This window comes from Aythya marila, assembly GCF_965140915.1.
Source record: "Aythya marila genome assembly, chromosome: 11".
In the NCBI taxonomy this organism is placed as follows: Eukaryota; Metazoa; Chordata; class Aves; order Anseriformes; family Anatidae; genus Aythya; species Aythya marila.
Genome location: NC_139052.1, coordinates 18,804,581 through 18,830,497, shown reverse-complemented (window position 1 = coordinate 18,830,497; position 25,917 = coordinate 18,804,581). Strand labels below are relative to the sequence as shown.

The following is a 25,917-nucleotide window of genomic DNA, read 5'->3' as shown; positions in this document are numbered from 1 at the left end:
CTGTCCTGGCTGTGTAGCAGGAAAGGAGCAGCATTTGTCTGAAAAAGCACAGTCCCACTGGCTAGAAGCACAAGCAGCTACTGTCCAAGGGAAAGCAGCCTGCTTGCTGCGTGTCAGCCCACGGGAAGCAGGTCCCCAGCCTGCTCTGCCTGGATTCCTACAGACCTAGTCTGATCTGTAATGCCAGAAGCAGAGAGGGAAGCTCTGGTAAAAGCTTCTGCCTGCTTTAGGGTTTAATGGGTAGCAAAGCCAAGCCTTTACTCCGTTGATAGATGTGCCTGGATGCAGAGCTCTGCACTCTCTCTCTGGCTGTGCACAGAACTGAGCAGTGGGGTACGTGGAGAAACTGCAGCTCAACACAGATTTTGCCACAAAGGAGATTGCAGTGACCCCTGGCAGGATCATGTTGTCCATGAGAGGATGGCTTGGAGTGAAAAAAACTTCTAATTTTGTACCTTTTCCCTCAACACTCACAATTGCTGCTAGGAGCCCACAGAGAAGGATCTCTGCCCTTCTCAGCAGCGCTGCCACAGACAGATCAAAGACCAAAAGTTTTCCACCACCTTCAAGGCCTGGGGAGAGAGGGGTGACAGAGACACCCTGGGACGCTTGGGGCTGCTTTGGCCAAAGGCTGAGGCGTTTGTAGGACATCAGTTCCCTCTGCTGACGAGCTGCCGAAGTGCTGCAGTGCTATGGCTGGGCTCATGGGGGATTGCCCAAACTCCCCAAATCAAGGCCACTTCTGAGCAGAGCTGCTCCCCTGGGCCCTTGGTGTCGCTCCCCCCAGCTCCCTAGGGGCGACAAGGTTCCAAAAGCATAGAAAAGCACTGTTTAAGGACCTTAAAAGCAATGAGATTTAGGAGGATATGAGGGAAAAAGGGAACAGTGTGACTTGGTTGGGCACTGGCACAGGCTACCCTGGGTAGCTGACATAGCACCGAGCCTGGAAAAGTTCAAGAAGCATTTAGGACACTGCTCTCAGACACACGGTTTGGGTTTTGGGTGGTCCTGTGAGGAGCTGGGAGCTGGAGTCCATGCTCCTCCATCATTCAGTGACAAAAGAGACATAGAGCTTCTGGAAAGGATACAATGTAGAGCCACGATGATGATTAAGGGATTGGAGCATCTGTCCTATGAGGAAGGACTAAGCAAGCTGGACCTGTTTAGCTTAGAGAAAAGATTGAGAGGGGATCTTATCAACCTCTAAAATTACCAGAGGGGGCAGCGTAAAGGGGATGGGACCAAATTAATCTAAGTGGTGGCTAGTGATAGCACAAGGGTTAATGAGCTCAAATTGAACCACAAGAAGCTTCATCGCCACGTGAGGAAGAACTTATTTATTGTTCAGGTGACGGAACTGAACCCAAAGCCGAGCACCACCCCGCTCACCCCGCTCTTCCCCGCCCTCCGCGGCCGCCATTTCGCGGAGGAGGAGCCGGGGGCCGGGCGGCGCCTGCTCGGCTGTGGGCGGCTGGGGCCTGGCGGAGCGGGGCGGGCACGGCTCGGATCGGCCTGGTGCGGCCTGGTGTGGCCTAACGAGGGCTCGGAGGGATGGTGAAGCTCACGGCGGAGCTGATCGAGCAGGCGGCGCAGTACACCAACGCCGTCCGAGACCGAGAGCTCGACCTGCGCGGTGCGGGGCTGAGGGGGGAGTCCCTGAGGGGGGAGCTGGGCCCTTGAGGGGGGAGCTGGGCCCGGCCCCGTGGGGCTGGTTTTGGGCCCAAGGATTCGTTTTTTGGTTCTCTGGGGGCTGTTGGAGGATTTATGCCGTGTGGGAGCGGGGTGAAGGCGCCCTGCAGGGATTTTTAGCAATCCTTTTGTCCAAGCATCTCCCCCAGGCCCTGTTTTTCGCCGTGTTTTACTCACCTGTAGCCACCCTCTAATTCCCGCCTCGCGTTTCTCTTTTCCCCAGGCTATAAAATCCCCGTCATCGAGAATTTAGGCGCCACTCTGGACCAGTTCGATGCCATCGACTTCTCTGACAACGAGATCCGCAAGCTGGATGGGTTCCCCCTGCTGAGGAGGCTGAAAACGCTCCTGATGAATAACAACAGGATTTGGTGAGGGGCTGTGCTTGGGGCCCTGGGGCAGAGGAGCATCTGTCAGGGCAGGATAGTTGTAGAAATGTTTGTTTTGTGGGGAAAAAAATGGCAGTGAATACTGTATAACCCCTCTGTTTTGCTTGCTTTGTTCGTTGCAAAAATCTGTCCCAGATCAGGCTTCAATTTCCAGACAGGATAACGACACACAGAGTCTGGAACTTGGCTGGAATCTTTGGTGTTCATTTACCATCCCCATAAAGATCAGGCAAACATGGAATGTAACACATATCATGCATCTAATGCTCTTACAGTGCCAGCTGGTATTTTATGCTGCTTTGATTAGAAAAAGTCTTGTAGCTGATGCTAACCCAAACTTGTGCCAGTGTCAGACTTGGTTGTGTTGAAGAGAGAAGCTCTGTATTTTCGTATTTGTGTGTTTTCACCATTGCTAATTTCCAGCCTAAGTTAAACTTTTGGATTTTTGTTCTTCTTCAGTCGGATCGGTGAGGGACTTGAACAGGCTCTGCCCAGCCTCACGGAGCTCGTTCTCACCAACAATAACATTGCTGAATTGGTAAGCTGCTGATGCAGAATAAACCCAAACAATGCTAAATTGTGTGGTTTTGTCATCTTTCTAATTAACCTTTTTATTTAGAGAAATACCATGTGAATTTGGTAGAGTGGTGTGTATACTGGTGTGTATATTTTAATTAACCTAAGTTGCAGCGTTCAGTGGAACGGCAGTCAAAAAAGTCTTGGTGGGTTTCCTGTTTAACTGTAGTTAATTTAATTAATTCTATTTGATGTCTAAAATGTACTTGAGAGTCTGGTGAGGAGCATTCACAAAGGTGATCTAATTACTTTGAAATTAAGTACTTTTAGGTCCAATATTGGACTGAACAAACAGTCTCTGTTTTTAAAAAAATTATGAAAATTCTCTTAAAATTTCTTTTTGGTCACTTATTCAAAACTAGAAAACCCAAGCACATCTAATATTCTCTGTTTGAATTATTTAATTCATAAGCCAAGAGCCTGAGCACAGTTTCATTGGTTTTGTTAGTGGTGTTATGTGTAAAGATGAGCAGATTGGAATTCTTTGTGTAGCATTTGAGCAGATTTAATACCAGCAGGTCTGCTTGCAGCTTTCTAATTCTTAATTTTTTGTTAAAACTGAAACTTGCTTTGTTGCTCTTTTTTTCTCCCTGTTTCTAGAATGTATCTTTTCCATAGTAGAAACCAAGACTTTTGGCTCAGTTGGCTGCCTTAAATTGCATATAGGAGTATTGTTTGAAATGTTACTGACTTGCTGCAGTCCTTTGCGACAGTACAAATGCTGCTATTTGTCTACATTTTCAGAGAATTAAGCTTGAAATGAATGTGAGATTATTCTGCCTCTGAAGCAGTAACTTATAAAGACTAGTAGAAGTTTAGGAACTTTTTGTTTTGAAATATTGGATTCTTATTAAATGCATTCAAAATTGTTTCTGTGTTCCCATTATGTAGGGTGAACTGGATCCATTATCAAGTATTAAATCGTTGACATACCTGAGGTAGGTAATCTTGAAAAGAGAAGTTTTTTTCCCCTCCCTCTATGTATGAATATAGATATATCTTAATTTATTTTAATATATTTCATATTAAGTACCTCTTTGTAACCTTTATTTACGTTGTAGCATTTTAAGGAACCCTGTAACAAATAAGAAGCATTACAGACTGTATGTAATCCACAAAGTTCCTCAAGTCAGAGTCCTGGATTTTCAGAAAGTCAAACTCAAAGTAAGTCTGCCATCTTCTGATTCAGCACAAGTTGAAAACCTTTTTTTGTGTTACATTCTTGAAATTTTAGTGGCAACAGTAAGCTTTTTTCCATATTTGTAAGTTGTATTGAAACTATGAATCCGAAGTGGCTTTAAAACACCTGCTTTGCTTTCTTTTATGATTTCATTCTGTTAAGAATCTAGTCTGCTTAATTACATTTAACTATGTTTTACTGCCATCATTTTAATCTGATTCTCTTCTGGCTGGCTAGTTTTGTTGGTAAAAAGAGATCTGGAGAAAGGAACGAGAAATCACAGCGGAGCCCTCTGTTCTCAGTGAAGATGCAGTGTGGGAGAGCTGTTGTTTTTCAGAGCGTTCGGCTGATAGGCCTTGAGTCTGAGTGTTTGGGCAATGTTTATGTGCTTGTTGTTAACGTCTGCTCTCCGTGTGCCAATGCTCGCTGATGAAGATGAGCCAAAGCATCTTTCTTTGCAAAGACAGCAACTTTGCAAAATGCAATGTTCTCAAATTAACTTTGTGTGTGTGGTATCGCTGTAGGAGCGACAGGAGGCAGAGAAAATGTTCAAGGGCAAACGGGGTGCACAGCTTGCAAAGGATATTGCCAGGAGAACAAAAACGTAAGATGAAAAATAAATTTCCACTGGCGTTCTCCTTCAGAAACACCACTTGGCGTGCGGCACTACGCGCTGCACCGAAATGTCCCTCATTGGCAGGAGGGCTTAACTTTGCTAGGGTGATTTCAAAAGGCACTTCTGGCTGATTTTTGGATGGTGGTGAATACATCTCAGAAATATTTCTGAAAGAGATATTTGGTCAGGGTGGATTCTTATCTTTTTTTCCCCTCTGTGACTTGACTGCAAAGAGGTGGCCATTTGTGTGTTTATTTTTCCACTCTAGATGATTGGTAACTGAAAAATCTGATGTTTTGCTAGGGACTATAAACAGTAGAACCTGCTTTAACTAGGAGGATAAATGCAACTGAAAACATTTAGTTTACAAGTGTTAAAATATTTGCTTATTTAGTGTGATTCTTAAATAGTACATCACAGAATAGCTCAGGTTGGAAGAAACCTTAAATATCACCTTGTTCCAACCCTCCTGCCATGGGCAGGGATGCCACCCACTAGATCAGGTTGTCCGGGGCCCCATCAAACCTGGCCTTCATTTTGTTTAATTTTTCATCGAGTTGTTTGGAAAACAGAATTCAGATCAGGCATGGCAACAGCGTTTTCAAATTCCTAGCAAAGTAACAGAAGTATCTCAAATGTATGTAGCACCTAAACTGTAACAGGTGGCCTTTCACAATGGTTTGTGAATAAAAAAGAGTTCAGGTCTGATAGATCACTGATTTACTTGTTCTAAAACTAAATAGTTTGATAAACATAAAGAAAACCTCTCTGTAGCTGTGGAAGAGGTTGCAGGTTCCTGAGGCTGGGTCGGCAGTCAGTAACTCCCATTTTCACAGACTACAAATGTTTATTTTTTTCTTAAAGCAGGTAACTCTGAGAAGCAGAAGTTTAAGATTGCACCTAGAGTAGTGCAGGTTTTAACGTAGGCTGCCATAAGGGCATATTAGATCGTTAAGAAAAGGAAACCCCAATTTCCTTTACCCTGTATTTATCCACCTGGCTTTTGTCATGCTGACAGACAAAACGGTGTGTTCAGCAACATCCAAATCGAGCAGCTCTTGTCAAACACTTTATAAATTATGCTCTGCCTCTCATTATGAGCAGATGAAAGGTGGGAGGGGGGTTGGGACCCTGAGGACAAGTTGCTGGTGTTTCTGAAGGAGGCAATTCACTGTATCAGTTTGTTAACAAAGATAAGATACTACACTTGATTGATTGAAATGCTTCCAAACCTGATTTGGAAGTAAGAGAAGCACCTGCTCCTCCCAGGGTGTAATGATACTTTACTTTTTTTTTTTCTTTGAAGCTTCAATCCAGGCGCTGGTCTGCCAACAGACAAAAAGAAAACCGGACCCTCCCCAGGTGACGTGGAGGCAATTAAGGTAGGTACAGCGGGACAGCACACGGGGACAAAAATTGAGGAGAAAAATTGTGAATCCAAACAGAACAAGTGTTTGTTTTTTTTTCCTGGCAACATCTGACTCTGCTCAGATGGATAGAATAGTATGTCCTGTTTGTTGCAGGTGCTTTTCCTGTAAGTTTTCTTCTATGACATACCTGTTTTTTGAGAATTTAACTGAAACTTTGTCCTGAGCTTAGAGTTCTCCCAGGGTAGAACAGTTTGCTTAATAAGGGAGGAAGTAAGATCGTGCTTTGTCATGTGTAGAACCTTCTAGGATGTAAAAGCTTAACTTCACTTAATTAAAAAAATGTGGTGTGTTTATTTTAAAGACTGACGTGCTGCGTGTGAAGATCCATTGTGCTCTTTTGCCTGTTTTTCAGACTGCCATAGCGAACGCCTCGACTTTGGCTGAAGTGGAGAGGCTGAAAGGCTTGCTGCAGGCTGGTCAGATACCCGGCAGAGAGCGAAAACCAGGTCACGCGCTGCTTCTAATTCTGGTTTCCAAACAATCCACATTTCGTGGAAGGGCCAAACAGTGGAAGAGTTGAAAAAACTCTTTAAAACTCCCATAATTTGGTGGCCAGAGTGACCGGGGATCATCCCTAAGGCTCTGCAGCCAGCGGGGGTCTGCCTGGCTGCCATATGAGGTTCAGAACTGGCGCAGGGTCTCATGGGGAGCAGCAAGGTGCCAAAACACCAGCTGTAAACCCTATTGTCGTTTAAAGAACAATGATCCCATTATTTTGGGACTCACCCTGTTGTCCTGAGCATTAGCTGGGGCACGGGGAGTCCCCGTGGGGTCTTTGGGATTCCCCAGGGGGGTCTTTGGGACCTCTGAGCAGACACCCCGTAGCTTCAGGCTGCCACAATTGCTCATCATCTGCAGCTGAGACCCGCACAATTGGACTTTTTTGGGATATTTGTTAACAATTTGGGTTATTAGGCATTATGATGTTCCCCGCTGAACCCTGCCTGTCTCCCCAGGTCCGGCCGAGGATGCGGAGGAGGAGATGGAAGAAGACGCCGTCCCCAACGGATCCTAGCGGGGTGTGGGGGGGTGGCCGCAGCCTGTGGGGCTGCTGGGGGGGGCTTTTGGGGCCGCGCCGCGCTCAGCCCTCAATAAAGGAGCGGGGCCGGGGGCCGGCGGTGCTCAGCTGCTGCTGGGGGCGTGGTCTGGGACAAGGGGCGTGGTCTGAGGGGTGGGAGCGTGGTCACGGCCGGGAGGGGCGGACCTTCGAGGGTGGTGGGCGTGGTCATACCTTATAGGGAAACCCCGCGCGGGCATTAAGGGAGGTGGGGCCGTTCACTGCCGTTGCGGCCCCGTTGGTCCATTCGCGTCTGCCTATTGGCTCTCGCCGTCCTGATCCCGCCCCCTTTCCACTCTGGCGCCCTGCTATTGGTCCGCGAGGCTGGGTTTCTTTACCCTCATTGGCTCCCCGCTCCCTCCCAGCGGGCGGGGCACGGCACGGGGCGGGCGGTGATTGGTGGGGCGGTGCCTGGCCGGAAGGAGGAGGAGGAAGAGGAGAAGGAGGAGGAGGAAGAGGAGGAGGAGGAGGCGGTGGCCGGGGATGGGTCTGGGGGGCACCGAGGGCGACGAAGCGGAGCTGGAGCGGGGCCTGGGCGGTGCCGAGCTGCTGCGGCACGCGGGTGGGCACCGGGGAGGGGAGCCGGGGGGGAACCGGAGCCGAGGAGGGGCTGTGAGGGGGGCCGGGGCCTGCGCCTGAGGCCTGAGAGGGGTCGGGGCCTGGGCGTGTGAGGGAAACCGGGCCTGAGGGGGGCTGGGGGGAGAAACGGGGCTGAGGGGGGGCTGTGAGGGGAGCTGAGGGTGAAATTTGGTGCTGGGGGTGGGTTACAGGGGGAGCCAGGCCCAAAGCGAGGGCTGTGAGGGGAGCTGGGGTTCAGGCAGGGGGTGTGAAGGGGGCTGAGGGGTGTTTTGGGGTGGGGGGGGTGCGAGGCTGGCGGTGACAGGCAGCCTGCCCTAACCTACGCCTCGTCCCCATCGCAGTGGGCTCGCTGCTGTCCAACTACGGCTGGTACATCCTTCTGGGCTGCGTTGTCATCTATGCCATCGTCCAGAAGATATCCCAAAGCCTGGCCGCCAGGCGGGGTGGCCAGGCGGGAGCGGTTGATGCAGCAGATATCGGTCAGTAAAGCCTCGCGTGCTCCTCGGGGCTGCGTGGTGGTGCTGAGGTGTGGGTGTCAGCCTCTAGGTGCCTCCTGGCACTCCTCGGTTGCCACGGGATGGCTGGCAGCTGTTGGGTTCCACACAGGCAGGATCTTGCCTAATGACAACAAAAAGATTCTGCTCTGGGGGGGGGGGGGGGTTAACCATGAGGGGTACTCAGGGTGGCTCTTTAGGCCCATGGAAGATGCAGATCTTCTTGCTGAAGAGATTGGTGGGGAAAGGTTTGAACAGGAGAAATATTTTTAAAAGTCTGTGTTGTGGTGGGGTTGTTAGGAAGTGACGTGGTAAGGAGGGAAAGAGCCCTGACTCCATCGGGATTGTGTACACTTGGGGTGTAGCTGCCTCCTGTGTGCGTTGCCTTCTGCAGTGTGGCAGAGGTGGAAAACCTTACGCAGTCCTTACACAGTACACACGATCCTGCCCCACTCCAAGACCTGCTGCTGTAAAGCACAGGCTGTACTTACACGTCTGCTGAAAGAAAAGTGCCTGGCACTGAGCCCTCTGGCTGGCACGGCAGTTGGTGTGACCTCAGAAAGTGTCACTCACTTGTCCTTACATTGAGATGTTTGATGTTTGTGAGTAATTTCTCCGCTGACAGAGCAGATCAAATCTGCCCGTGCCCCGCTGCCGTAATCCAACCAGCAGGACCCATCGCCAGAAGGAGCAGGAGGGAACGTGGGCTGGTTGCTGTGTGCTTGTGCACAAAACAAGCTCTCTGGGTAAAAATGGAATCCCTGCGAAGCATGGATGGTGTTTCTGAAGTTATTGGTGTCAAACAAGTCCTTCAGAAATAGAAGCAAATATTCTAGAAGCTGGAATTTTAATTTTGATGGGTTCGTTACGTGGGTGTCTGTATTCATTAAAAGCCCGTTGAAGTAATTGCTCTAAAAATATTCAAATATTATGAGATTTAAATCAGTGTATGAATTACTGTAAAAGATAAGCTGCAAACTGGACTTGAGCTGTGACTTCCTGCAAAACTGCTGCAGCAAGGGATGGGAGCCTTTCCTTATTACCTTTCCTTGAGGATACCATTTAGAATTTATTTCGAACTGCTTTGCAAACTCTTCTGCAATTTCCTAGAGCCCGACCTGGTGGTAAGGAGGCAGGAAGCTTTGGCAGCAGCTCGCCTCAGGATGCAAGAGGAGCTGAATGCACAGGCAGAAAGATACAAAGAAAAACAAAGACAGGTAACTTAACTATGAATTTATTTATTTTTTTGGATTCATTACATCAGAAGAGAGAAGGGAGAACCTTTGATAATACATTGGGATGTAAATACGTAGCTGGCTTGTTCATTTAAAAAAACAGGTTTTCTTCCATAGAACCTCCCATTGTGCTTCAAATGGCCATCAGATGCAACGTTCTTTACTCAGCACTTCTTATAGACTGATGATTTAAGCTTTCCACTTAGTTCTGTTTTACTTCCAAAGTATTTTTAAGCATGAAGGGGTCAAAAGAAGCTGCAGATGCAGTTTTGTGTATACTGGGGAAGAGGGGGTTGCAGTCCTGTTGTTGGGAAGATTTGGGTGCTCACAAAGCTGAGGTACTGCATCGAGTAAAGATAGATCCTCTGGGTGTTGATGGGTCTGTTGTAGCTGTTCCTGTAGCACGGGCAATTCTATTAGTTCTAAAATCATTGTCTTACATATCCTCAATTTGTCTCCTAGCTTGAAGAAGAGAAGCGAAGGCAGAAGATAGCAATGTGGGAAAGCATGCAAGAAGGAAAAAGTTACAAAGGAAACCTGAAACTGAGTCAGGTAATGGCTGAGTTGTTAACCAGGTTACGGTTATGTATGTGTGATTAGTTAAGTCAAAGCTCACATTATCTAAATTCTGAGTAACGTTTACTTTTGTGAACAGCAAGAAGTAGAACCTGGTGCCTCCACCTCAGCAGCAGTCCCAAAGTCTAAACCAAACAAAAAGCCTTTGCGAGGAGGTGGTGAGTATGAAATCCTTCAGATGTTTTGAGCTTGAAACAGAGCATTTATCTACCTGTGCACAAAGTCATTGTGTAAATACCTCTAATTTTCCTCTTGTGCAGGAAGAAAACAAAATGTACCTTATGAACAAGTTCTCTGCTTTACCCATTGTGGTCTGCTTACACTTTGTACAAAACGTGGTGGGCAGTTTCTGTCCTGTTTTCCCCAGGGAGGCAATATTTCAGTTTTCTTGTAAATGCTTTTGCCATAACTTAGGGAGATTGTTGTACTCAAAAATACAGGTTCTTGCAATATTTCTGGGACCCCTCTCCTATTGTTGGAGAAGTCCAATAACTTAATATCTGACCTGTCTTCCAGTCACCCGTACTACTAACTCAATGCAGGAAGAAAATATTTTACTTTCTCTTATGTAGACTCAGGGACATGAAACACCTCATTAAGGTAGATGTGACCTTGTTAATCAGGTATTACAGTAACAACCTATTGAATATGCTGATCCTGCAGAGGTATAAAACTGGTACCAACTCCAATAGACCACCATAGGGTGGTTTCATTAAACTCACTGTCAACCTGAAATCTGTTTCGATGGATTAACTGTTTTCTGTAGCCAGAAATCCTCCCCGTAAGGGTCACTGCTCTAGATCAGCCAGGCAGCTCCTCTCCTTCCTCTCCTCTTGGCCGAACAGCCTTTGCCATACCTGAAAGTGCTAATTTGGCTATAATATTCTAATTGCAGTTTTCCATAGCAGAAGGGATCATCCTAGACAACCTCAACCGTATCAGACTAAAAGGGAAACACACTTAGGGTGCAGCAGTGAACAAGTCACTTGATTTAAATGTATCAAGCCTAAAGATCCTTCATTTATATGTGCTATACCTCAGTAATTGTAGAGTGCTGAAAGTTCTGCTTTGAGTATTATGGATTGATTCATCTTAGGGTGTTTGATGTGAGGTAATATTAATATAAATGTCTGATACTGTCAGATATCTTTGTAGCTGTCGCACAGAATATTTACTGCTACCAGGAATGAGAAATGTGTGCTAATCCTTAGCACATGGTTCTTTCATGTGCTGAGAAACATGATCAGGGCAACTAGGTTGAGGCATCCTTCCAGCTGCTACCTGTCCTATTTTCAACCTAAGCAAAATCTTTGCTTAAGTTTAACGGATTATGGAATTAGAGGTCTCTGATCTTCTCATGAGTTAGCTGAGGATGAAGTGAAAGAACCATCTGCGCTGTTCAGCTGCTGAATTAAGCTAGAAAGCAGAACTTAGCTCTTACAACAAAAACAAACTTCAAAGATGGAGGTGGTGCTTGAAGTTTCAGTGGAACTGAAGGTGCTTTGAAACCTGCTTGGTTAGCAAGGCTTTTGGTTTTCCTTTTCTTTGCCTTGTACAGAACAAATGAAATATGTTTGCCAAGCGGTACCTTTCCAAGTGCATGCTCATAAAATGAAGTTGCTTGTAGCATGGCATTGGGAGGTTCAACTAAAGTTGCCTCACTGTGTGCACTTGGCTTCTCAAATTCATTTAAAAATTATCTTGTAGTAGTAGAATCTGCTTTTCAACCTTCAAAATATTCCTTACAGGACTGGAATTAAAGATTATTGTAAGTCCCTAAATAGTAGGGCTCTGGGAGAACAGATAAACTCTTACTGCTCTACAGCAACTGCAGAGCAGCATTAAGGCTTTAATGCAGATTTAGCGAAGTTATATGGCAATTGAAATCAATTTGATTTAATCCAAATTGGTCAAATTAAAACACAAATGTTTTGCAATGGCTTTTACTGTTAGCCCTATAAAATAAACCATCTCACGTCTGGATATTTTCTCTGCTTTCATTTTCCTTAAGTCGCTGCCTGTGCAGTAAATAAAAATAAGGTGCAAACACTTCTGAAATTTATTTTGGACTTGTGTGTTGATGAGTATTAACACGGTGGATTTCTCGTGTGTTCTTCTAGGCTATAACCCCCTGTCTGGAGAAGGAGGCGGAACGTGTTCCTGGAGACCAGGCCGCAGGGGCCCGTCAGCAGGTGGATGAGGCTAACCTCCCTAGTGCCTCACATCACTAGCAGGCTTACTCCTACCCACTGTCTGACTGCCTACAGTTGGCGTGTCACCGTGACTCCTTTGGGGTGTGGTTTAGTGCAGGTGCTCATTTAAAAACAGATTTTACTTCATTTGCATATACTAACAGCAACGATACTACACAAGAAAAATACCCGGTTCTCTTAGAGAGGAGGAAGAAAGAAACAAAGTCAGTACAATCAGTTCATTTTCTTCCCTCTGTAGGGAGGAAACCTAGTCTCCAGCCCAGATGTGTCACTTGTGATTGAGAGCAGGATTCTGTGGTTGGCCTTTCAAAAGACTGGCCTTGAGCTGGTGAATGAAGGATCTAGGCCTCAGTTTACCTGTGTAAAAAGAGGATATTTGCCATCCTCAGACCTGTAATGGGATTTACTGTGTTTGGCTGGAAGGTCTTTAGAAGGGAAGAATATTGTCATTGGCAGATGCCTTCAATGTTTGGAGGAGGGACTTTGAGAAAACCCAGATGACCTGACAAACGCCCTGGATTTGCACTGAAGGCCAGTTACTTTAGAAGAGTCTCTGTGACAAGCTACCTTGAATGATGTTTTCCTTAGAAATGGTGAACAAACCAGTGAGGATTACTGATGCTAGACAGCAGATGGGGGTTTCTTGCTATTCCTTTTTTTTTTTTTTCTTCAATTTCAACTGCTTTGTAAAAACAAGATACCGTTAATATTAAATACAATTGCCAACAAATCCTAAATCTAGTATTTACAGTCTTGTGCTTTTCTACGGCATCTTTTCTATAGAAGGCATATGTTGTAGTGCAATAAATGTGTACAAAGCAAAACGCTAGAGCGTTTTGTGTGTATGTGTAAAGGAAAACATACGAGAGATCAAGTGGAGTGATTTTCATTTGGCTAGCACCATAAACAACAGTTCTGGTTTGGTTTGTCGTTTCAAGCGGTTCCTGCGTTTTTAAGTTTTTTTTTTTTTTTTTGGGTGTGCTCTTCCAAATCATGATTCCTAGAAGAATCCTCTTCAGGTTAAGACCAAATCAAACTTTCCTCAAGTTTAAAAAATGAGACTCCCCATTCCCCACCCCTAGTAAGTGACTGTGAGGCGGGGTAGGTTGGATGAGTAGTTGTTAAATTCTCCAGCTATAGCTGAATCTAAATCAAGGAAATATGTATAACAAAGTCTTTTGCTCTTGGCACAGCAGAGGGTTTCTTTTCAAGTTGCTGCTGACAAATAGGGTTTGTGGAGGAGTGTTTACATGGGCGTGTTCAGCTTGAGCTGCAAGATGTTCAAAAGGAAAAAAGAAGCCACGAGCTGTGCTGAGACCTGTGTGGTGCCTTGTTTCTGGGCAGCAGGACTGCCTGTAGCTTTAGCCATGCAGCATCAGGGTTACACCTCAGGATCACTGAGAACTTAACCATGTTCCACTTGCTGTTCTGAAGGTGTCTCAGGGTGTGAAATGAGAGCCTGGCTGCGTTGCGTGGCTGTCCCGCTGCCCTCAGTAGCCTGGTGAGATGCTGGGGTGTGTTCTTACCTTGCTGTCAGCTCATGCAGCACAAAAGGGTGCAGCTTTTTTTTTTTCTCTCTTTTTTTTGGGGGGTGGGCTGCAGGGAGGCTGAAAAGAGCCTATGACTAGCAAATGCATAACATTTTCTTGTCTCCGCTTGTGTTTGAATTATTTGTGTCCATCTGTACGTGTGACTGCCAGCTCCAAATGCACTGCTCATACAGCCACTGCTCCTTCCAGGTGTCACCTGATCCTCGCTGATTTCCTATGACTGTAAATGTAGCAGGGGCACGTTACTTGGGAGTTTTAAAGTAGCCAAGTAATGAAATGGAAAAGTGGATTACCTTTTCCTTCAGACCCATGAAGTGTGTGCTAAACTGCATGTGGAAGATGAAGTGAGAAGGCCATTAAGGTTCCTATGGAAACTAGTTTTCATTTCCTGGCTTCTGTGCATTTTGATACATAACCTTCAATTTCCATTGTTGTAACACAGAGCGCAGAATGTCACGTCAGGTTTTCTTCTTTAATAAGGCAGAAAAAAACAGAGGCGGGGGAATATTTTTCAAGATCTTCATCCGGGGGAGGGCTAAGTTATCTTGCTCGTACCTGTGAGAAACATTTTCACCTTCTGTTTGGGGAAATAGGCAAGTCTGAGGTGGTGTCTTCAGAAAAAGAGCCATGGGAGATTGTTGTCTTAAAGGTACAGAATTCCTTGTCTTGATGAAGTGGTGAAGATGGGTTGATTTAGCTCGGTAAAAGCATTTAAAGGAATAAATAAGCAGGTCTGAGCTGAGTATATGCTAATCTTTTTCTGTGTCCCAAAACTTGCTTCTGGCCGGGGCTGGGATATGGATTTTTGCCCAACTCTTAAGATGTTGAGACATATCCAGGGAGAACAGTGATTTACATATTTCTTGCAACTTCAACTTTCTCTCTCCCTTAATTTTTTTTTTTCCCAACCCTGAAGTCCTTAAATTTTTCTTGATCAGACACTTCTAAGCTATTGAACAGAGTGGGAGCAAGAACCTCAGTTTGTAAAACTTTTCCTTTTGGCTCACAAACTACGCAAACAGATGGAAGGGTTTTTCCTCTGACTTCAAATAGAAAGATCTCCCTTGACCACAAACAAGTATGGAAACGTGGCTGCTTGTTGCTTTACAGCTGAAGAGTGAAGCATGCAGAAGGCATTAGGTGAAAGTGAACCCTCTAATAAATCCATTGTTCCTGTTTTGGTATGAATTCCCAAGAACTTTAAATTATGAAAGAGCATATTAAAAAGCCTTCAGGAAATAATTTTTTTTTCCCTTTACAGCAGTTATGCAAGAACTCTCTTACTCTACTGATGCAGATGTTCTGGAAATCTCTTTATCTGGAAGCAACAAGATAAACTTAGAGCTGATAAAATGGTGTTAATGTGCTACACATAATAGTACTCAGCTGCTGAACAGTAAATCTGTCTTGGGAATCGAAAAATCCCGAGTCAACCAACGTACAGAGGTACAAAAGCATTCTGTAAATGTCAGTTGATTGAGAAACATAGGTAAGTATTTCTCATTGCCTTTCAGATGAGTTATATGGTGGAGAAACAAAGGGTTATGTTTTCTTTAAATTGCTGACGAGGTTTGGTCTATGCATCATTCTGATAAATCTTCACCAAGAAGTACTGAGCACTGGAATTAGAACTGAGCAAAAGCCACGTCACTCAAAATTTATTTGGCTTTACTTGGGCTTTTCAAAAACACTGTAAAATGAAGAAAAGCTTCTAAGAGCGATAATGCATCACATACGTAGATGTTAACAAACAGAAATGTTTCTTACACTGGAAATATTTAATAATGAACAGCAGAAGATGGACTTGTTGGAGTGAGGGCAAACAGGAAAGCTGTTGGCAGAGCTGTTCCCCTGTGTCCCAGAATTACCTGTGTGTTGTTAGAGATCGTGTGAATGGAAACGATCACCCATTTCTGCAAGGAACTGCTCTCCTGGCAGGGACTTTGTAGGTGTGTAAGGACAGAGCTAACAGCTGTCTGTCACTGTGGTTTATGCAGCCCTGTGTTGTTTTGATTCTGAACTCAAGGACTTGGGCTGCTCAGCTGTGGCTCTGTACGCAGTCAGGTTTCATCCTTGGACTGGGCTGATACTCAGTACAGGTGTTTGTATTGGATTGTGTTTTTTTTTTGTGTGTGTGTGTCTTTTTTCCCCCTCCCTAGGAAGATGGCTAAAGAGTGTTTGCGTTCAGAGAGCTCTCTGAACGAGAGGACATCCAGCGTGGCAAACTCTGGGCTGTTTTGCCAGCAGTGCTATGGTTAATGACTGCGTCTGAACCATCCTCACACTAATTCATGCCTCCTGCACTCAGCGAGGCTGTTCCCAGTTCTGGCAGCAGCGTTTTCTGAAGCCTGGCTGCACATCAGCTCACATCTCTACAGCAGATCAGATCCACGCTTTGGAAGATCTCTGAGCGTGTTCAGGCCACGAGGCGACACCTTTTCGGTGGCCAGGTTAGCCAGGAGCGTGCCACAGCGCGTTGCTGTCTGTGCTGTCACTGAACACTGAAACTATATAATTTCCAGCTGTAGAAAAAAAAGAAAAAAGCTGGGCTAGGCTTGGATAGGCTGAAGATGTGGCTTTCTTTTTTTCCTCCCCTTTTTGGAATGAAAGCTTAGCTTTTGGAACAGCTCTGCAACCACAAAGGAAAAGCATACGGCTGCTGGCTGGGTGGTGTCCTGGCCCGGTTGCGCTGCTGTAGCTGGATGGCTGTGAGCTTCCAGCCCAGCTGTTCCAACCCTGACACACACCCTGCCTATATTCCCAGCTCCGGAGCCAGCATCTTCAAAAACTTCCATGAGTTTTTATGAAGCTGCAATGGAATAGCTCTCCTCAGCTCGGTTTTGGTGGTGAGCTGTGTGTGTGTGCTCATTTTATTGCAGATTTCTCTTGTGGCAGGCACGCAGCCTCTGCTCTGATCCCTCTTTCTTCTGTGATTGCTTTTGTTTTGAAGTGCACACCTGTTAAAAGGCACTTTGAGCACAGAGCAAGATCTCCAGTGAGAAATTAATAATTTCATTCCTTCCTCTGTGTCCGCCGCAGTTTGCAAATCAAGATTCTTTTGTGCTGCTTGACGAGCTCAGCTTCGGTGCTGGTACCGTGGGTAACACCGAGGTAGGGAGGGCAAGGAAAAGAACGTAAAAAACTCTATTTAAAGAGAACAGAAGGAAAAATGGATATCCTGAACTCGGGGATTGGAAGGGGCCTTGAAAGAGCACCTAGGGAGCTGCGGTGCTGCACTGCGGTGCTGAGCCGTGGGATGGCAATGTCGGCCTGGCTTTCACGCAAGGAGCAGCTGGTGGCGTTTGCGTGGCCCTGGAGCTGCTGTCTTCCGAGTGATTCAGCCGAAGAGGAGAAGCTGGGATTGGTCCTGGTCGGGACCAGATGAGGATGGGGTTGAAAAAAAGTGGGTGCTGGAACCGGGGCAGGAGTTTCTGCATCACTCAGGAAAATGCAAGGGAGCTGGAAATACCGTGACAAAGACGAATGCTGCCGGTTGCCCAGCGAGATTTTTTCCACCATGAGTCTGTTACCTTGAATGTACGAAGTATGCTCATTTTCCAGCGTCTGGGTAGTTTTTAAAGTATCGGTTGAAGTACTGGAACATTAATAATTAACGTTTCTGGGGCACTGGCAAACTAGTTCACTTCTTTAGCTCGTATTTTAAAATATGGTGAGGATGGTAATAGGGTAGAAGGCACATCCTGTGAGTGGGGTCGTTATTGTGGATATATCAGAGATCAAAACTGATGGGAAAAAGTGGTTGCAATGCAAAATAATCTCATTCCTATGTAGGGTAGTGTCCCCTCTTCTGTTACCCTGCTGCTTTGGTCCATAAGGATGACAGCTATTCTGCGGGCGTACCAAGCAGTTCTCTGCTTCACGTGCGTGGCTTTTTCTTCATGTAAAAAAGAGAATTGCTATTTTGTTGATCTGAATGTGTATCTAACCTGCTGGGGTCTGACAAGGGTGCTTTCCCTGGCCTGTCCACATGCTAATCTCGAGTGGGACACACACAGCGAGCATCCTCAGGCTTCAGAGAGTCCTCGAGAAATGTCCTCAAGCAGTCCCACGAACTGCATGCAGAATACAAAACACTGCATAAAAGTATGCCTGCTGATGCTCGTACAGTTATATGAGAAAAATACCTTGTCTTTTAATTTATAGCAGCAAGAATATACATAGCATCAAGTAATCATTGAAAATAAATGCTGTATTAATAGAGGAAGGCACTTAAATATGATTGAAGTACGACCTTTCTGGGCCAAACAGATTTAAAGCTTACTCTGGGCCACCAAGGGTCAGGGCAGGGTTTTACTCGTGTTGGAGGAACTAACCTGTGTTCAAGTTTTCCCTGAATTTGCCTTTTTTTCTTTTTTTAACCCTGTAATGGAAACAGCAGCTGCCCTGTGCAAGGACAGGGGAGGGGGCAGGAGCAGTGAAAGGGGCATTCGCACCTCTGCTGCTTTTGAACTTGAGTTTGGCATAAAAATCATTTAAAAAACGATGAGATCAGGTGAGGCACCGTAGCTGTGCCTGGGGAGTCCTGCGTGGCTGGGCACTGCCTGGAAGGACATTGCTGGGCATCTCAGCCCTTTGACTGGCAGCGGGACACGCGAGCTTGCTCCCCCCTGCAAGCTGCGGGGCTGGGAGGTGGGAAAACACCGAAACAAACCCCAGGACAGCAGAGAACTGAAGCCCTGCAAGGCCGTGCAAGCCAGGCTTGGTGTCAGGCCGCTGCAGGAGGTGCAGCAGTGTCCTGGAGCTGGAGAACAGCGAGGACAAAGCCGGGTCCCCAACGCTGCCCTGCCTGCTCCCAATGCCGTGTGGCCCCTGGGTTCTGCGAGCTCCCGCGCCTCATCGTTTCCATGTGTGCTGAAGTCGCCTGGAGCTTTCAGTTCTGATGACTAACTTCTTTTTCTTCATGGGAAGGAGCCAGCTGACAGCTCCTCAGCCCCAACTCTTCTTTTTTTTTTTTTTTTTTTTTTTTTTTTTTTTTTTTTTTTTATGGCCTTTTAACCACACCAGCTCTGCCTTTTCCTGTAATCCGCAGGCCACAGTGTCTTTCCCTTGAATCAGGAGATTTTTCCTGCTGATTTGGAGCACGTTGAGAGTGAGCCTGTTCCTGCTCACGGACTTGCCACATCTTCTTTTGGAAAGGAGGAAAGGCCTCCTTAGTTTAGTTTCAACATCTGTCGGCTTGCTGAGTTTTAGGACCCGATATTCGGGTTTATTTGGGGAGGGGGGAGGAGCAGGGTTTGGGGAGGCCCCTCACCAAAAAAAGCTTTTGAAAATAAAGGAGCCAGAGTGGCACGGGCTGAGGGTAACCCTGGTGGAAAGAGATCAGGGAAACAGCAGAAATAACAATAATCCTGAGAGGCAGATGGGGATTGCAGTAGTGGGGACAGGGTGGGGATTTCCTCCTGTGCAAGGGAAGCACTGCCCAGCACAAAGGGGTTTCGTGGTATAACTCGTTTGGGATCATTTTAACAGAAATGGACTGAGGTGGATGCTGGGTCCCACCTCATCCCAAATCCTGATCCCAAAATGAAGTTTCCAGGTGAACAACTCTGTGCTGGCTTTGTCAGAGCAAAAGCAAAGCTCCCGGCAAGCCCCAGCCCGCGGGGCTCTGCCTGCTCTGCTCTGTGCCGGTGACAGTGGTGGCAGCGCAGCCCTGCTCCGAGCGGCACGAGGATGCTTGGCGAGCCTTTGGGGAGCCCTTCTGGGGGATCTTCACCACTCTTATCTGCCTGGCAGCAATGCAGGACTGGTGGGAAACTGCAAAGGTTTGCTGCACCCAGGCTAGTGCTGCATTTTTAACCCTTTCCCCGCGTTCTGCAGCTCTGGAAGGCAAACTGTGTCAGCCTCGGAAACCCCTCCTGCCTTTGGGCTGGTGTTCGCCAGGCAGTGCTTCTCCTCCTCTCCTTCCCCTGGTTTTTCTCTGCCTCCCGTCTCTTCCTGTCTGGCCTTTTTTCACTTTCCCTGCCTTCTGCCTTTTTAGTTCTCGTCTGTTTCTTCCTCTTCCTATAAACGTACATCTCACGCGATCCTGCTGCGTTCTGCCTGTTGGCAAGCGAAAGGAGACCTCCTGCTCCTTTCTGTTTGCTTGCTTGCATTTCTTCTCCGCTTCTATTTCTGTTTTATTTTTGTTTAACGCCATCAATTGTCATGGCACTCGGGTAATTCATTGCTCCTGACATCGCCAGAGTTCATCGGTGCTGACCTCAGTATCAGCCTTGCGACGTCAGAGTGCCAATAAAACCGTGCAGAAACATTTATTTTCAAGACACACCAGCATTTATTAAACCATCGGATTGCAATTTTACCTGACGCTTCCCAGAAATGTGACACGTTATAGGAAGATTGTAAAAATCCACTGTATGTGCCCAGTTTGGTGTCACTTTAGGTTGGCACAGTGGTCTCTTTCACAACGGCCCTTGCTCAATAACAGACTTTCTGAGCTTGCCATGGATGAGACCACGACATAAAGAAATGGTAAAAGATGCAAAGGGAAAGGCTGGCAACGGGAGATGCAGAACTGCAGGGGAAGTGGAAGGAACCACGCCGATAAGTGGATGGTCAGTGGGCTGGGCCAGCTGCGTTTGTTCTGTGAAGACTGCAGGCTTTTTTTGCTTGAAAATGTCAAGGGTTTGGGGCTGTTTGAAGCCGAAGCACTCTGCAGATGAAACGCACGTGGGGAGTTAGTGCAGCCAGATTAAAGAGAAGCACTTCACCCTGCCTTCCCTCTGCCGAGCAGTCCTTACGGCCTTAGGATGGAAACAGCCTGACCTATTTCTGCTAGCTTTAATTAGCAAGGTGGGAAAAGAGAACTGCCCCGGCCTTCTCTTCCCAGGCAGATGAACAACATGGCACAGGGTGAAGCCGGGACTGGGGCCCCACACATGGCCAGGGGACGACACTGAGGGCCTTGCTGTGGGACGGGGCCGTGTGGCTGTGTCCCAGGGGTGTTTTGTGGTGTGGGGACAGCTGCAGCTACCTGTGCTCGATCTGTGAGGGTGCAGAAGGGGCAATGGAGCGTTCCCGTCCCTGGCTGTCCTGCTGAAGTGTCAGCCCCAGCACTCCCTTCCCTGAGCACCCACAGTGCCACCTCAGCCGCAGCACTCCCTGGGGCCCCATTCTTCTCTTTTACCTCACAGCTCCCACCCCACACCCAAAGAAACCCCAAATCCCCACAACCCATCCCCTGCAGCCCCCACAGCTCCTCACCCCCGGGGTCTCCACACCCCCCGGCTTCCCATCCTTCTCTTTTACCTCACATCTCCCACCCCACACCCCAAAACCCCCAAATCCCCACAGCCCACCCCTTGCTCCCCCCACCCCGGGGCTCTCCGCTCCCCCTTTCCCTCCCCCATCCCCTCAGCAGGGGGCTGGCTGCGGGCGTCCCCCTCCACCCCGGGCGGAGCCAGCGGCCGCGGGCCCGCACACGGCGCCTGTGCCGAGGGGCAGGACCGGGGCCGGGAGGGGAGGGGATGATGGAGGGGAGGCGGCCGCCCCCTTCCCTCCGCTTCCCGTCCCTTCCCCTTCCCCCCATGGCGGCGCTGGGCGACTCGGCGCGGCTGGCGGCGGCGGCGGTGGCCGAGGAGGAGGAGGAGGAGGAGGCGGTGGAGGCTGTGGTGGCGGAGGGGCTGTGAGGAGAGCCGCCCCCCACCACCACCACCACCACCACCGCCACGCTCGGCTCCGGGGGCGCTTGGAGCCGGGCTGCGGGGGCATGGCGGGCCGCGGCCGCCGCGCCTGGCTCAGCGTCCTCTTGGGGCTGGTGCTGGGCTTCGTGCTCGCCTCTCGGCTCGTCCTGCCCCGAGCCTCCGAGCTGGCTGCGGCGGCTCGGCCCCGCCGTGCCCGCCCGCTGGGCTGCCGCCCGCCGCCCCCTCCCCTCGCCGCTGCCGCCGCCGCCGCCGTCGCTGCCGCCTCCCAGCCTCGCCGCCCCGGCCCGCAGGCTCGGAGCTTTCTCTTCGTGGGGGTGATGACGGCGCAGAAGTACCTGAGGAGCCGCGCCGTGGCTGCCCACCGGTGAGAAGCGGGGACGAAGCGGGGGAGGTTTTTGGGGGAAAAGGGGGTGCCCCCCCCCCCCCTCCCCAGCATCACCTTGGGATGGGGTGCCCTGAGGATGGATGGACGGACAGGCGTGTTGTTGAGGGGTGGCTCCGGGCTTGGTCTCGGGGGACCGTGGTGGTGGTCGCTGAGGGGTTTGGGGATGGCCAAACCCTCGCCTCGGTGTGCCCGGCACGGGCAAAGCGCTGCCGCCCTCCCCTTCCCAAATGGGGAGCTGTGGAAGCGCGCACAAGGCCGGCCGCCCTTCCCAAAAAGCCCTATTGCTTCTTCCCTCCCAAAGGCAGCAACCTCCCGTTCCGAAACCAGCCGTAATAATATATAAAAGGCTCAAAAATAAAAGTTCGGGGGCTGCCGGATAGGGAGCTGGATAAAAAAATCCCCCCTCCCAACCCCGCGCCCGGGCGAGGAGATGGAGCCCCAGCAAACGCGCCTGGGAACAAAGGGGGAAGCCGCTCGCTGCCTCTGCTCGCGGCTGTGCCAGGTGGAGCCGGCTCAGGAACCCTCTCCTGGTGGCTGTGCTGGGCTTAGGGAATGATTTGTGCCCTGTACGGTGTGCCTCAGACCCCGGTGGTGGAGGTGGTGGTGTACGGACGGGGCTTCAGCCCTTGCGTGCCGGAGACGTGGCCCTGCCGAAATAACGCCCCTCGCTCCGGGAGGCCGGAGGAGTTGGGAGCTGAAAATGTCAGCCCGGCTCCGAGCAGGCCACAGGGGCTGCGGGGCGGGTCTTGGCCTCCTAAAACATCCCCTCGGTGCCTGTGCTGGAGGAAAGGTTTCTCCATCGCCTCCCTGCCCTGCTGGGCAACGCGTGGCCCCGCTGGCCGGGCAGGGCACGATGGACGGGGGCTGTCTTCTCCTAGGAAGGGGCAGCTCTTGGTATCAGCACCAAAAGTCCGCCAAATTGCTTAATTTGGGCAATCCGCAGCGTATTGTGCACCAAAGAGGGCCGTAATGGAGACTTAATGCCTTCTTTCGGCAGCAGACCTGTAATTAAGTTACAGAGGGCATGTGACGGATCCTTTGAAACGGGTGAAGGAATGCGTTTCTTCAGGGTTCTGTCTTTTTCTTCCCCGTGTGGGATGGAGCGCTTTGGATTGCAAATCCCACGAGGAGCCCTGCGATGCCCATTTACATAGGGGAAGGCTGGAGTCACGCTGGGACATCCCCTACTGGGTCCTGTGGCACAGCCAGCGGTCTAGCAGCCACCCAATTTTGGGGCAGGAATCCCCGAAAGGACGGTGATCGCGGCGTTGTCCGGAGACGGGTGTTAGCCCTGGATGTTTTCCCGTGCTGGTGCGGGAAGGGCTCTCCCACCTGGATTTGCCTGTGCTTGCAGGAGAGCTCAGAGCCAGATCTGCAGCGTCTGTGCACGAATAAAACAGTTAAAGATGCAGCTTGGCGAGTCGGGCTCCTTCAGTCCCGGGAAGGAGGGCTGAGCATCACTTTTTATTGTGCTTCTCTTTTTGGTTTAACCTCCAGAGGGGCTGTCAGCTCTGGGAAGGGCCGAATGGGGAGAGCTGGGAGCGTTGCGGTAGGGCTGAGGGCGTTTTTCTCCCCGCTGCTGGCAAAAGAAACGAGCTCATGTCCTGGTGACAGGAAGGCATCTTCGGGGGAAGGTGGGGAGGGGGAAGAGGAAGACGAACCTGAAATCCTAAATGGCTTTTGATTGCCATGAAGCGCTGGGGCAGACAATCGCTGGGATTACCACACTGACAAAGCATCCTGGGGAGCTGAATCGCTGGCACAGCGAGCCAAACGGGAAGCTGCTCGCAAGGCTTTCCCGGGGTGGCAGCGTGTGCAGGGCCTTGATACGGCTGAAAGGAATTAGGGATTCAGGGGCTGAATGCCTCCGCGCTGCCGCGGCTCAAAGGCCATTGACGGGCAGAGCTAAAAGGGGCCGGAGCGGAAAGCATTCGCTGCTCCTCGCTGCTGTGAATCCCGATAGGGTCTAACAAGAGGGGAAGCAATCCACTTCCTGAACATCAATCACGAGCCAAATGACCACTGCAAGGCAAAGCGGGCCCGCTGGATTTCCAGGAGCCGCCGGCCCTTTGAAACAGTCGGGCTTTTGTGCTCTGCGAGGCAGAGAAATAAGCTTCAGATCTCCAGGTTTTGGTGTGTTTTTTTTTTTTTTTTTTCTTTTTGCAGGGCGGATTCGTAGCTTCGGTGATTGCATCTGACAGCCAGGTTAGAGGAGCTTCCCTTGAGCAGGCTGGCAAAATGCAGCCGCAGAAACAGCAGTGTCACATCAAAGGGCGTGAAATAGCCAGGAAAAGAGCAGTGCAGGAAGGAGTTAAAGGACGGCCGGGGTTCAGGGAAAGTGCAGCACTGCGTGCTAATGGCTTTGCAGTTGAGGGGAGTTGTCCTGAAAGAGCTGCAGGAAGGAGAGGCAGTCAGGACTAAGCACTCTCCCTGCAAGATTTAAGCCTGCTGTCTGAAGAACAGAAATATCGAGCCGTTAACCCTTTTTTCTTTCCCTTTTTTTTAGCGTTTTCCATAGCAACTAGATTTCCAGGGAAACCCGACAGGAGAGCAGTGCGAATGCTGCTGATGGCCGGGTGGCAGAGGTTGGGACACGGTGTGAGTGCCCCGTGTCCCTGCAGGAGCAGAGCCGTGGCGTTTCCCAGGTTGGGTATTATCTGGCTAAGCCCACTCCAGCTGCTGCCGGCGCATAATGCAAACCACATTTCCATGCTTTTTTTTTTTTTTTTTTTTCAATTCAGAGCCCAGAGCTGGCGGCTGTGGGGTTTTCTGGTCACTAGCGAGGTGGGAAGGTGGATTGGGGGTGTGCGTTCACATCTCCTGGGAGAATTCACGTGCAGTGGCTTTGAACATCGTGATGGAGCGATGCTCAGCTTGTCAGCAGTGCCACAGGAAAATTCCTGCTCCTGTGTCATCTGGCACAAATATGACGTACCTAGGCTTTCGTAGCAGGAAACAGGATTTTTTCCTAAAATTTCAGAGAATGTTCATGGGACAGAAGGAAACAAATCAAGTAGGATCAACTGGTTCAAGGGGATGTGGAGAAATTAAGTTGCCCACAGGGGATGGATCCCTTTCTGTCCCTTCCACAAGGAAAATCCATGTGTACCCAGGGACAGAAACCTGGCATCTCATTAATTCAGAGGACTTTAAGGAGCTGTGGAAGCTGCTTAGGTTCTCTGTTAAATCCCCCTGTAGCAAATCTTGGTGGAAAGGTGGGACCTGGCTTTCTGAAGAACAATTGTGCAAAGTTAGCACTAATTGAACATAAAGTTTGCTGGAAATGTGTGTCCGAGAAGGAAGTCCTGTAGGTCCCTTATCTTGCTGATAACGATTTCCTTCAGGTTAATTACACAACATGACCATTTCTGCAAACTCAAAACGATTTCTCTGGTCTCAGCTAAGGGAGGTTCCCAAACTGCGCGGACAAAAGCAGAACACATTTTTCTGTAATTGTCTCTAATTCGGGGTCTCTACAAAGGGGGCACTGTCTGCAGGAGGTAGCAGGCTGTTTCTGCCAAGTCTGCGGAGCTGAGGATAAAGCAAGGTAACTCAAACAAATAATAAACGCTGCGGAAAATGAAGAAACAACGTTCCAGATCTGTGCTGCTCCAAGCTGTGCTTTTATAGCTTACTTTTAAATGAAGAAATTGCTTGTGACGACTCGGTAACTACAGTAGTGGTCACTTATAATAAATGTTCATGTATTTTTTAGAGCCATCTTTGTGCACATGGCTTTCTGTACCGCACAGATACCTGTAACAGCTCTGTCCAAGTCTTTGCATCCAGTTTGCTGGTGATTTGCTCAGATTAAGGAGCATGTGGGATATCCCAGCTGTTACCCGGCCAGTTGAGGGATGATAAAATTGACTCGTTAGCCAACCACACTGGAGCAGTCCCAACGTCCTCTGCTGAGAGGTTTCTTCTAAGGAAGCGTTGCCTAATTTTTATGTCTACATGCTTGCTTAAATTGCATTTTCATTCCTCTTCTCGTTTGTTGGAGTGCTGTGCCTGGTGTGCTGAGAGAAAGCAGGTCGCACACATCACGCGTGTTTCCAGTGCTACTCCTAGGCAGGTAACAGAGAGCCCTGCTGTCCTGATTCATGCACATCCTCCCGTTTAACCGAGCAGACTCAGATTACACCAAGGAGATAAGCCTGGGAGCTGCCTGGTTTTGAAATGACCGGCGCAGTGCACGTATTGGCTGTGTTCACAACCTGATATTTTGCTCTGGACAGAGTCGAGCACGGCAGGACCTGAAGCTGGCCGAGGCCACCAGCGGTG

General features: G+C 48.9%; 3 protein-coding genes across 3 annotated transcripts in view; all 3 read left to right on the top strand.

Annotated features, from left to right (window-relative positions):
- Window positions 1–1,478: 1,478 nt before the first annotated feature.
- On the top strand, window positions 1,479–6,914 carry SNRPA1 (small nuclear ribonucleoprotein polypeptide A'). The gene is made up of 9 exons (XM_082769491.1): window positions 1,479–1,633; window positions 1,913–2,060; window positions 2,538–2,616; window positions 3,546–3,592; window positions 3,716–3,818; window positions 4,359–4,438; window positions 5,757–5,832; window positions 6,233–6,326; window positions 6,837–6,914. The coding sequence occupies exons 1-9, from the start codon at window positions 1,552–1,554 to the stop codon at window positions 6,893–6,895; spliced, it is 768 nt and encodes a 255-aa protein (XP_082625617.1). The 5' UTR covers window positions 1,479–1,551; the 3' UTR covers window positions 6,896–6,914.
- A 487-nt stretch (window positions 6,915–7,401) lies between these two features.
- SELENOS (selenoprotein S) lies at window positions 7,402–12,823 on the top strand. The gene is made up of 6 exons (XM_082768757.1): window positions 7,402–7,499; window positions 7,858–7,995; window positions 9,121–9,227; window positions 9,708–9,797; window positions 9,901–9,979; window positions 11,942–12,823. Exons 1-6 carry the CDS (start codon window positions 7,421–7,423, stop codon window positions 12,019–12,021), a joined length of 573 nt encoding a protein of 190 aa, XP_082624883.1. The 5' UTR covers window positions 7,402–7,420; the 3' UTR covers window positions 12,022–12,823.
- Window positions 12,824–21,098: 8,275 nt separating this feature from the next.
- The window catches only part of CHSY1 (chondroitin sulfate synthase 1), a 57,119-nt gene continuing 52,300 nt past the window's right edge, over window positions 21,099–25,917 (top strand). The window contains exon 1 of the mRNA XM_082768876.1: window positions 21,099–21,612. Coding sequence (XP_082625002.1) covers window positions 21,314–21,612 — 299 coding nt within the window. The 5' untranslated portion in view covers window positions 21,099–21,313. The remainder of the gene's footprint in view (window positions 21,613–25,917) is intronic.